General features: G+C 40.8%; 1 protein-coding gene across 6 annotated transcripts in view; it reads right to left on the bottom strand.

The window, feature by feature from the left end:
* The window catches only part of LAMA2 (laminin subunit alpha 2), a 1,220,316-nt gene that overhangs the window by 611,527 nt on the left and 595,911 nt on the right, over positions 1-12,878 (bottom strand). For all 6 annotated transcript variants that reach the window (XM_089676131.1, XM_089676133.1, XM_089676134.1 and 3 more), the window contains exon 13: positions 8,035-8,142. In XM_089676131.1, coding sequence (XP_089532257.1) covers positions 8,035-8,142 — 108 coding nt within the window. The remainder of the gene's footprint in view (positions 1-8,034; positions 8,143-12,878) is intronic.

The raw sequence follows: 12,878 nt of genomic DNA, 5'->3' as shown, positions 1-12,878 counted from the left end.
GAGGATGAAGAAGAAGAAGAAGAAGAAGAAGAAGAAGAAGAAGTAGGATGAAAAGAAGAATAATTCCAAGCCGGCAAAAAGTGTATGTGCAGAGTTCCTCTATTTCTGACAGTTCTCTCACAGCTTCTTCACATGTACAGCGGTTGAAACATCTGTATCCTAAATGGAAACTAATAGATACAATTTGTATCTATTAGTTTCCATTTAGGATACAGATATTTCAACCGCTGTACATGTGAAGAAGCTGTGAGAGAACTGTCAGAAATAGAGGAACTCTGCACATACACTTTTTGCCGGCTTGGAATTATTCTTCTTTTCATTCTTCTTCTTCTTCCTCATCCTCATCCTCATCCTCATCCTCTTCTTCTGAGGATGAGGATGAAGAAGAAGAAGAAGAAGAAGTAGGATGAAAAGAAGAATAATTCCAAGCCGGCAAAAAGTGTATGTGCAGAGTTCCTCTATTCTGCAGATACACTTAGAGGAGCTCTGCAGATACACTTAGAGGAGCTCTGCACATACACTTTTTGCCGGCTTGGAATTAATCTTATTTTCATCCTACTTCTTCTTCTTCTTCTTCTTCTTCTTCATCCTCATCCTCAGAAGAAGAAGAGGATGAGGATGAGGATGAAGAAGAAGAAGAAGAAGTAGGATGAAAATAAGAATAATTCCAAACCGGAAAAAAGTGTATGTGCAGAGCTCCTCTAAGTGTATCTGCAGAGCTCCTCTAAGTGTATCTGCAGAATAGAGGAACTCTGCACATACACTTTTTGCCGGAAACCGCTGTATGGAGTGAATGTCCCAGAACTGTCAGAAATAGACTATTTATGACAGTTCTGGGACATTCACTGCATACAGCTGTTTTAACCGCTGTATGGAGGGAATGTCATGGAACTGTCAGAAATAGACTATTAATGACAGTTCTGGGACTGTCCTTCAATGCAGCGGTTGAAACATTGTATGTATTTGTTTCCATAAATGGATCCATTTATGGAAACAAATACATACAATGTTTCAACCGCTGCATGGAAGGACAGTCCCAGAACTGTCATTAATAGTCTATTTCTGACAGTTCCATGACATTCCCTCCATACAGCGGTTAAAACAGCTGTATGGAGTGAATGTCCCAGATCTATCAGAAATAGACTATTTATGACAGTTCTGGGACATTCACTGCATACAGCTGTTTTAACCGCTGTATGGAGGGAATGTCATGGAACTGTCAGAAATAGACTATTAATGACAGTTCTGGGACTGTCCTTCCATGCAGCGGTTGAAACATTGTATGTATTTGTTTCCATAAATGGATCCATTTATGGAAACAAATACATACAATGTTTCAACCGCTGCATGGAAGGACAGTCCCAGAACTGTCATTAATAGTCTATTTCTGACAGTTCCATGACATTCCCTCCATACAGCGGTTAAAACAGCTGTATGGAGTGAATGTCCCAGATCTATCAGAAATAGACTATTTATGACAGTTCTGGGACATTCACTGCATACAGCTGTTTTAACCGCTGTATGGAGGGAATGTCATGGAACTGTCAGAAATAGACTATAATGACAGTTCTGGGACTGTCCTTCCATGCAGCGGTTGAAACATTGTATGTATTTGTTTCCATAAATGGATCCATTTATGGAAACAAATACATACAATGTTTCAACCGCTGTATGGAAGGACAGTCCCACAACTGTCATTAATAGTCTATTTCTGACAGTTCCATGACATTCCCTCCATACAGCGGTTAAAACAGCTGTATGGAGTGAATGTCCCAGATCTATCAGAAATAGACTATTTATGACAGTTCTGGGACATTCACTGCATACAGCTGTTTTAACCGCTGTATGGAGGGAATGTCATGGAACTGTCAGAAATAGACTATTAATGACAGTTCTGGGACTGTCCTTCAATGCAGCGGTTGAAACATTGTATGTATTTGTTTCCATAAATGGATCCATTTATGGAAACAAATACATACAATGTTTCAACCGCTGCATGGAAGGACAGTCCCAGAACTGTCATTAATAGTCTATTTCTGACAGTTCCATGACATTCCCTCCATACAGCGGTTAAAACAGCTGTATGGAGTGAATGTCCCAGATCTATCAGAAATAGACTATTTATGACAGTTCTGGGACATTCACTGCATACAGCTGTTTTAACCGCTGTATGGAGGGAATGTCATGGAACTGTCAGAAATAGACTATTAATGACAGTTCTGGGACTGTCCTTCAATGCAGCGGTTGAAACATTGTATGTATTTGTTTCCATAAATGGATCCATTTATGGAAACAAATACATACAATGTTTCAACCGCTGCATGGAAGGACAGTCCCAGAACTGTCATTAATAGTCTATTTCTGACAGTTCCATGACATTCCCTCCATACAGCGGTTAAAACAGCTGTATGGAGTGAATGTCCCAGATCTATCAGAAATAGACTATTTATGACAGTTCTGGGACATTCACTGCATACAGCTGTTTTAACCGCTGTATGGAGGGAATGTCATGGAACTGTCAGAAATAGACTATTAATGACAGTTCTGGGACTGTCCTTCAATGCAGCGGTTGAAACATTGTATGTATTTGTTTCCATAAATGGATCCATTTATGGAAACAAATACATACAATGTTTCAACCGCTGCATGGAAGGACAGTCCCAGAACTGTCATTAATAGTCTATTTCTGACAGTTCCATGACATTCCCTCCATACAGCGGTTAAAACAGCTGTATGCAGTGAATGTCCCAGATCTATCAGAAATAGACTATTTATGACAGTTCTGGGACATTCACTGCATACAGCTGTTTTAACCGCTGTATGGAGGGAATGTCATGGAACTGTCAGAAATAGACTATTAATGACAGTTCTGGGACTGTCCTTCAATGCAGCGGTTGAAACATTGTATGTATTTGTTTCCATAAATGGATCCATTTATGGAAACAAATACATACAATGTTTCAACCGCTGTATGGAAGGACAGTCCCACAACTGTCATTAATAGTCTATTTCTGACAGTTCCATGACATTCCCTCCATACAGCGGTTAAAACAGCTGTATGGAGTGAATGTCCCAGATCTATCAGAAATAGACTATTTATGACAGTTCTGGGACATTCACTGCATACAGCTGTTTTAACCGCTGTATGGAGGGAATGTCATGGAACTGTCAGAAATAGACTATTAATGACAGTTCTGGGACTGTCCTTCCATGCAGCGGTTGAAACATTGTATGTATTTGTTTCCATAAATGGATCCATTTATGGAAACAAATACATACAATGTTTCAACCGCTGCATGGAAGGACAGTCCCAGAACTGTCATTAATAGTCTATTTCTGACAGTTCCATGACATTCCCTCCATACAGCGGTTAAAACAGCTGTATGGAGTGAATGTCCCAGATCTATCAGAAATAGACTATTTATGACAGTTCTGGGACATTCACTGCATACAGCTGTTTTAACCGCTGTATGGAGGGAATGTCATGGAACTGTCAGAAATAGACTATTAATGACAGTTCTGGGACTGTCCTTCCATGCAGCGGTTGAAACATTGTATGTATTTGTTTCCATAAATGGATCCATTTATGGAAACAAATACATACAATGTTTCAACCGCTGCATGGAAGGACAGTCCCAGAACTGTCATTAATAGTCTATTTCTGACAGTTCTATGACATTCCCTCCATACAGCGGTTGAAACCGCTGTATGGAGTGAATGTCCCAGAACTGTCAGAAATAGACAGAAACTGTCACAGAACTGTCCTTCTTCTCATCCTTCTCCTTCTTCTCATCCTTCTTCTCATCCTTCTTCTCATCCTTCTCCTTCTTCTCATCCTTCTCCTTCTTCTCATCCTTCTCCTTCTGCTCATCCTTCTTCTCATCCTTCTCCTTCTTCTCATCCTTCTCCTTCTCCTTCTTCTCATCCTTCTCCTTCTCCTTCTTCTCATCCTTCTCCTTCTCATCCTTCTCCTTCTCCTTCTCATCCTTATCCTTCTTCTCATCCTTCTCCTTCTTCTCATCCTTCTCCTTCTCCTTCTTCTCATCCTTCTCCTTCTCCTTCTCATCCTTCTCCTTCTTCTCATCCTTCTCCTTCTCCTCATCCTTTTTCTTCTCATCCTTCTCCTTCTCCTTCTTCTCATCCTTCTCCTTCTTCTCATCCTTCTCCTTCTTCTCATCCTTCTCCTTCTTCTCATCCTTCTCCTTCTCCTTCTTCTCATCCTTCTCCTTCTCCTCATCCTTTTTCTTCTCATCCTTCTCCTTCTCCTTCTTCTCATCCTTCTCCTTCTTCTCATCCTTCTCCTTCTTCTCATCCTTCTCCTTCTTCTCATCCTTCTCCTTCTTCTCCTTCTTCTCATCATTCTCCTTCTTCTCATCCTTCTCCTTCTTCTCATCCTTCTCATCCTTCTTCTCATCCTTCTTCTTCTCATCCTTCTCCTTCTTCTCATCCTTCTCCTTCTCCTTCTTCTCATCCTTCTCCTTCTTCTCATCCTTCTCCTTCTCATCCTTCTCCTTCTCCTTCTTCTCTTCCTTCTCCTTCTTCTCATCCTTCTCCTTCTTCTCATCCTTCTTCTTCTCATCCTTCTCCTCCTTCTTCTCATCCTTCTTCTCATCCTTCTTCTTCTCATCCTTCTCCTTCTTCTCATCCTTCTCCTTCTCCTTCTTCTCATCCTTCTCCTTCTTCTCATCCTTCTCCTTCTTCTCATCCTTCTCCTTCTTCTCATCCTTCTCCTTCTTCTCATCCTTCTCCTTCTCCTTCTTCTCTTCCTTGTCCTTCTTATCATCCTTCTCCTTCTTCTCATCATTCTCCTTCTTCTCATCCTTCTCCTTCTTCTCATCCTTCTTCTTCTCATCCTTTTCCTTCTTCTCATCCTTCTTCTTCTCATCCTTCTTCTTCTCATCCTTCTCCTTCTCATCCTTCTCTTTCTTCTCATCCTTCTCCTTCTCCTTCTTCTCATCCTTCTCCTTCTTCTCATCCTTCTCCTTCTCCTTCTTCTCATCCTTCTCCTTATTCTCAGCCTTCTTCTTCTCATCCTTCTCCTTCTCATCCTTCTCCTTCTCATCCTTCTCCTTCTTCTCATCCTTCTCCTTCTTCTCATCCTTCTCCTTCTCCTTCTTCTCATCCTTCTCCTTCTCCTTCTTCTCATCCTTCTCCTTCTCCTTCTTCTCATCCTTCTCCTTCTTCTCATCCTTCTCCTTCTTCTCACCCTTCTCCTTCTCCTTCTTCTCATCCTTCTCCTTCTCCTTCTTCTCATCCTTCTCCTTTTCCTTCTCCTTCCTCATCTCCAAGGGCATTTAAATTAAAGGTACAGTGTTCTGCACTAATTTAAAGGCTCTCTGAAGCCTAGAAACCCTTTAAATAAGTCATCTTCGTAGCGGAGAAATTCGCATCGAATCGAATTTCACACTGGAATTCGCCGAATCAGCCGAATCGAATTTTTCATTTCTTCGCTCATCTCTACCTTTCATGCTCAGCGGTCACTGAAGCCCAGGCAAAAGATAGCAGCATCAGAATGCTTTTGCTAAATTGACTTTAATTCTATGACTAATTTGCCTACCTAAATAATTTTTACATTTAAGCACATAAGTGGGTTTTATTTGTTACATTGTTTTAACCACTTGAGCTCCTGAGGATTTACCCCCCTTAATGACCAGGCCTCTTTTTGCTACTCGGCGCTGCACTAATTCAACTGATAATTGCGCGGTCATGCAATGCTGCACCCAAACGAAATTTAGGTCCTTTTTTTCACACAAATAGAGCTTTCTTTCGGTGTAATTTTATCACCTGTGCGCTTTTTATTTTTCACGCTATAAACAAAAAAAGGCCAAAAATTTTGAAGAAAAACAATATTTTTTACTTTCTGCTATAAAAAATATATAGTAAACTCAAAGTTGTTTATAAATCTTGGCCAAATGTATTCTGCTCCATGTTTTTGGTAAAAAAAATCCCAATAAGTGTATATTGATTGCTTTGTGTGGAAGTTATAGCGTCTACAATCTATGGTATAAATACTGCAGATTACGCCATTTTTCTGCTATACAGCGCTGCGCTAGTTTAACGGACAATTGCGCGGTCATGCAATACGGTACATAAATGAAATTTACATCCTTTTTTTTCCCACAAATTGAGCTTTCTTTTGGTGGTATTTGTTCGCTTGTGCGGTTTTTATTTTTTGCGCTATAAAAAAAAGGCTGACAATTTTGAGGAAAAAAAAACAATATTTTGGACTTTTTGCTATAAAACATGTCCAGTAAAAAAAAATGCAAAAATCAAATTTAGTCATAAATTTCTGCCGAAATGCATTCTGCAACATGTCTTTGCTAAAAAAAACCCAATACGTGTAAGTTAATTGGTTTACGTGAAAGTTATAGCATTTACAAATGGCGGGAAAGATACTGGGATTTTTAATTTTTATTTATACTAATAATGGCGCCGATCAGCGACATATAGCGGCAATCAGCAACATATGGCGGCGACCAGCGACTTATGGCAGGGCTGCGGGACTGCGGCGGACATTTTGACACTGGGGGGGGAACTGACTTGGGGTCACTGACATCCCCAGTGACACCAATACAGTGATCAGTGAAAAAAAACACTGAAACTGTACTAATGTCACTGGGGAGGAAGGGGTTAACATTTTTAGAATTTGCTGTGTAAGGGGAGTGTTTTACTAGGGGGCGGGGGTGTGTACTGGACGGGGGGAGGGAGGGGGGAGCTGATCGAGGGAGAGAAACTCTTCTCTCCCTCTGCAGCTTGTCGGCGAACTGTCACAGAGCAGGCTGTGTGTAAACAATGCAGCCCTGCTCTGTGTCAGTGATTACCGCTCATCACGGGAAAACGGCCGGTAAAAAAACGGCCGTGACCCGGCGGCGGAGACCCGCTGCTGGCACCCACGGGACAGGCAGGGCGGGCGCGCGACTCGTGCGCGCCCCCTACCTGTTTTGAAGGCAGCCGTTTTAAAACGTGCTTTTGCCTACGAGCGCCACCCTGCCACCGTTTATATGCGGTGGCTGGGCGGCATGTGGTTAATGAAAATTGTGTTTTGTTTCATATATAAATAAATATAGGATGTATTTCTTTCAATACTGTAATTGTATTTTACAATTACTTTATTAAACAAAGGCACTTTTCATTCTGCAGTGTTATATGCAGGCTAAAATGTGCATTTGTTGTCAGCGAAGCCTCTAATTATGTGATTACAATGTCATAGTTGACATTGCGATTGCATTATCAGGAACCAGTTTAATTGGTTCAAGATCATTAGCAGGGTCCAGAACTGTCTAAAACAGCCTTATCTGACATCCAGCAGCTGTGCATAGTTTTGTCTGTTAGCTGCAAAAAGGTAGCTGAGGAGACTTAGAATAATGTTCCCTCAGAAGAAGCAATGTGCAAGGGAACAATAATCTACAGACTATGAAAGAAAGCACTTAATCTATAGATAATGCCTCTGGCCCTCTTGTTCTTTCTTTGTGATTAGTTGGTTTAAACATTTTAATTGAATGTTTTCTAGTTCATAAAAGCTGCACCTAACATAATTTTGAATCTCTATAATTTCAGAAATGATCTAAAAGACACTTTATGTGGGATACAATGTTGAGAGTTGCTATTGTTACTATAATGTTAAAGCTAATTAAGTTGCATAATTGTTTGTTTTTGTGGATTTAAGTAAATGTGGTCATCAGAAGATATAATGTGGCCCCTTAAAGTTTAATTACATTCAGTTCAGCCAACTATTTTATTTGAGTTTGACATGCCTGAGAAATGAAAAAAGTGCTTAAGTTGACAGGTGTACGATATCCTCTGAGCATTGATAAAGGTCCAGATTTTGTTATTTTAGAAAAGTAATCATTTCCTGTATGCCTAGTCTTTGGTATTCAAATTGCTTTCAGAATCTGTTTTTTTTCTGTAATGTCAGCTACCTTTTATGCAAATCTTTTCTGATACTCTTAAATGTATGTTTCTATGTTTTAATTGGTAAAAAAATATATACATGAGTTCTAAATATACCATCAAAGATGTTACAAACACTCCTACCTCAAGAATGATATTTGGATGACCTGTTAGCTCCTTATCACCATCATCTTCTTTAACAGCTGAGTCATAGGAGATTGTGTACATTAAATGTCCTCCCACAGTTGCAACCTACAGAAGATCAAAAGAAATTGATTAGGGTATTTATTTTGCCATCCTCTGGTGTTTCAGTGAGTTATTTTATTTGATTGATGTTCATTGATTCATCTTGCATACTGATCCAAAGAGCAAGCTAAACTTAGAAAATAACCAGAAAATCAATTGTGGAAAAACATTATTATCAACAACTTGAAAGGCATTAAAATCATAGCTTTACAAGTTTTCATGGTAACCTCTAAGCATATGTGAAACATTTATCAGCTTTCATATATCTGGATGTTGCCTGCACAAACTTTAGATATAAATGACTTTCCAGTTAAAATAATTTTGTAACCACAGCATGTACATAAAATACATTTTGTTTCAGATCTAACTAATAATGCTGTATGCGAATATGTACAGAGCCCCCACAAAGGGCATTCAGTCTCAAACTAGCAGCCAACATAGACGAAGGGCAAAAGGTATAATGGTCTCTCTTTGAACTTTGTAATACTAAACATTATTACAATATTTTAACAGGGATATTAGAATCCCAACAGGGCTTGATAATTCTCCATTGGTAGACAGGATTATTTAGTGCACTGCATGTAAAACAAGTGATTAAATAGGTAACAAACCACAGTAGGGTTCATTTATGATTGAGCAATGAATAGCTTGATCTGTGAGTTGGGAGCTCAGATCTCATCTTTAATAGAGGACACATGAAAAATGCATTAAACCAGGCTGCTTTCAATGGTATTTATGCATGGCAGAGGAAGTCAGGCTATGCTACATGTTTAAACTATCCAAAGCCCTAGTGACATTCTTTAAACATTTAAAAAACTACAAGATTTTTTTACCGTCTAGTTTAGTGACAGTGACTTGATGATATTACACAGTAAGCAATATGGACATATTTAAGGAACTAAAAATGTAACATACATCCACAAAGCACCAAAGAAACTTGTAGTAATCTGTTCTATAACTTCGAATGATTGTAAGCACCTCCCAGTGGTCAAAATTCTTTTTCTCCTGATTAAGGTATTAAAAAACAAATACCTCATTAGGGCCACTAGACAGTGCTTATGATCACACAAGAAAATGATTTAAAACAGAATATGGCTAGTTTATTGGAAGATATCTAATACATTTGTTCAGCATATTGTTTGTAGTTCTGTTATAGTTATGACCAGGTGGAAAAGGCCAAATGGAGAAACACAAACAAGGTAGGTGCTTTGCTACACAAGCAATTCAAGTGCATCACCTCTGATACACTTTAAAAAAATGACAAGCAGCAGTGTGGTTTTGTGAGCAAATGGAGAAAGGATAAGGCTTAGACTACAGGTGTCAAACTGAGGACCTCCAGCTGTTGTGGAACTACAAATCCCATGAGGCATTGCAAGGCTGACAATTACAAGCATGACTCCCAAAGGCAGAGGCATGATGGGACTTGTAGTTTTATTGACAGCTGGAGGGCCGCAGTTTGACACCTGTGTAAACTTTATACAATGACTCCTTAGTGTGATGTTATCCCAAAAATCTTAAACATCTTGTCTTTAGAGATTATTGTGATGCCGTGCTTTGTCAGCATGAATACATAAAAAAAGAACCAAAAGACTTCTGTTACAAGTATGGCAGGCTCTTTACAGTGATCCATGCTTGATTGAGTTTCAGAATGCAGTTTAGAGCCAGTTTACAGGCAGACAGGAGGCATTTCTTTTCCTTCTTGAATGCTTGTTTTATGATCTGAATGGGGAATGTACACTGAAATACTGTGTTGCAAACATAGCTGCATGTTCGCATGTGGTAGCAGTGACATCTCATTGACTTTAACCACTTGCCCTCCAGAGGATTTACCCCCCTTCCTGACCAGACCATTTTTTGACTTGGTGTCACTGACATCCCCAGTGATACCAATAAAGTGATCAGTGCTAAAAAAAAAGCACTGACAATGTACTAATGGTACTGGGCAGGAAGGAGTTAACATGAGGGGTGATTAACGGGTTAACTGTGTGCTGTTTTACTTTGGGCTGTGTGTCTGTGCTTCACTGTAATCACACTGCTTTGGATAGCTGTGCTGTGCACAGCCTTCCTAAGCAGTGTGCATGAGCTGACAGGGTGGAGAACTATATTGTTTACATACAGTTCTCCTCCCTGTCGGAGATCCTCAGCAATCACTGGGCGCCAGTGAGTAACAGATGCGGCCCTGAATGGCAGCACGGGTAGGACACGTGTGCCCCCTCCCGCTAAATCCAATGGTCACTATTCCGTACTCTTACTCTTCAACCTCTCCGCTGCCTTTGATACAGTTGACCACCTCCTCCTCCTCAAAAAACTATTTACTTGGTCTCCGTGACTATACTCTCCGTTGGTTTGAATCTTAGCTATCTCACTGCACTTTCAGTATCACTTACAACTCTACTTCCTCCTCTCCTACTCCTCTTACTGTTGGGGTCCTACAAGGTTCTGTCCTTGGACCTCTCCTATTCTTGATCTACACTTCTTCCTTGGGTCAGCTGATCGCTTCCCATGGTTTCCAACATGGTTTTCATTTCCATGCTGATGACACACAAATCTATCTCTCTACTCCTCAGCTCTCCCCCCTTCCGTTTCCTCACTTATCACCGATTTACTAACAGACATATCAGACTGGATGTTACACCACTTCTTAAAACTGTCAAGGTCCTACCTTTTCCCAGAGGTTATGTTTCTCCATGTGCTGGCATCCATGTTGGATTTCTGCAGAGCATGGTGGGAATCTTTTATGCCTTCTGGTCTCTGAGGTCCATCCCCCAGAGGGGTGTGGCTGATTACATATAAGCCTGTGGTCCGCACATGCCCTTTGCACTTGTGTCTTGTGTCTTTGTGTTGCTATAACTCTGTTCTGACTCTCGTGACTCTCCTGGAATCTGACTCGGCTTGTGACCTGACCATTCTTTGTGTTCTCCTTTGATCTGACCCTCCGTTGCTGAACTCGGCCCGTGACCTGTGATTCTCGTCTGCTGTCCTGTACCGTTTTGTCCTGTTGTTGTCGACCCGGCCTGCTCGACTACTCTTTTGCCTTTTCCACCAGCTACACGCCATTGGCAGCGGCCATTACCGCAACTGAGGTGTCTCGGGGGCCGCGACCTGGTTCCTGGCTGCGTCAAGTCCATCCCCACCATCAGGGGCCCTGGTGAAGGGCAGCCTGGGACTTAGACTCCGCGCCCTGGGGGACTTCGGTCTGTGGGTGGTGGTTGTCGCCAGCCAATGCGTTACATTGTTTAGGCCTGCCTGTCCGTTCCTCAGTTCCTGCCCTGACAAAAACTCAATCTATCCAAAACTGAGCTCATAATATTTCCTCCCCCACGTGCCTCTATCCCTGATTTCTTGGTCAGGATCAATAGCACCACTATAAACCCATCCCTGCATGCTAGGATGCTAAGAGTAACCCTGGATTCTGAATTGTCCTTTCAGGCCCACATCCAATCCCCTTACAAATCACGCCGCCTCAACCTCCGCAACATCTCCAGAATATGCCCCTTTTTAACCAATGACACCACAAAGCTCATAATTCACTGCCTGATTATCTCTCGCCTCAACTACTGCAACTTCATCTTCCTATGCTCGCCTCCAGGACTTCTCCTGAGCTTCTCCCATCCTATGGAATTCCATACCCCAATCTGTCCAGCTATCTCCTAATCTATCTACCTTTAGACAATCCCTGAAAACCTTTTTCTTTAAAAAAGCCTATCCTGATTCTAACTAGTAAACTGCCATTCATTTCCTCCATCATCTCATCCCCCCACAGCTGTTACCTTTTGTATCAATCAACCCTTCCTCCTAGATTGTAAGCTCTAACAAGCAGGGCCCTCTGTTTCCTCTTGTACCAAATTGTATTGTAACTGTAATATTTACCTTCATTTCGGAAAGCTCCACGCAAACTGTTGGCGCTATATAAATCCTGTATAATAATAATATTACCAGAAATGCAAAATCATGTATATATACGTGATTTTGCGCACCCGTGTCACACTGTAGCAGTATATCTGCTATAGGATGGCCAGGAAGTGGTTAATGGGTGAACGTGTCTAATGCCTGCCAAATTCGACATGACAAGTTAAAACTAGCATACTGCGCCACATAGCAACGCAATCACACTCTTCTGAACTCCATTCAGCAGTAAGGTAAGCCACAGACATGGGCAATGCTATCGCAATGAAAGTACCTGTTTTTTTTTTCCTGCTGCCCTCTGTCTGTTAAATGAGACCTAAAAGTGTGCTTTCTTAACAGAATTCTAAAACTGAACTTCATTTGAAAATGACAGTTGACTTCCAAGTTACTGACCCTGAACAAGTTTGCAGATAAGGAATGTCACATTAAAATCAGAAGATCTGAGCTTCAGCATACTTGTTCTTGGTTAATGACTTAAAGTAGTGAAGACAGCTAGCACTTGCATAGTAAGAGGTCAGAAATAGTAGCCTGTCAGCAATAGTTTAAATGTTTAGTTTTTGCTTGACTACATTGTGATTGGATAAGTTACTTTTTTAAAGGAGAGATTAAATGGTATAATAAAGGTATGGGTATTTATATTTTTGTCATACCAACATCCTCACATTTTATCCCAACCAGACCAGATTTTCATGAAAAGGACTACTTCCAACATTCAATCATCAATTTTTAACATTTAAAGCTGCATGTTTTATTCAAAGTGTATGTAAACCCTAAGGCTAGGGTCACACCTATGCAGGTTGCATTTGAGCCGTTTCTGCTCTTTTTTCTGACCTCCG

This window comes from Staurois parvus, unplaced genomic scaffold, assembly GCF_062004578.1.
Source record: "Staurois parvus isolate SC_StPar_1 unplaced genomic scaffold, SC_StPar_1.0 ptg000165l, whole genome shotgun sequence".
In the NCBI taxonomy this organism is placed as follows: domain Eukaryota; kingdom Metazoa; phylum Chordata; class Amphibia; order Anura; family Ranidae; genus Staurois; species Staurois parvus.
This window is presented reverse-complemented; position numbering and strand designations above follow the sequence as displayed.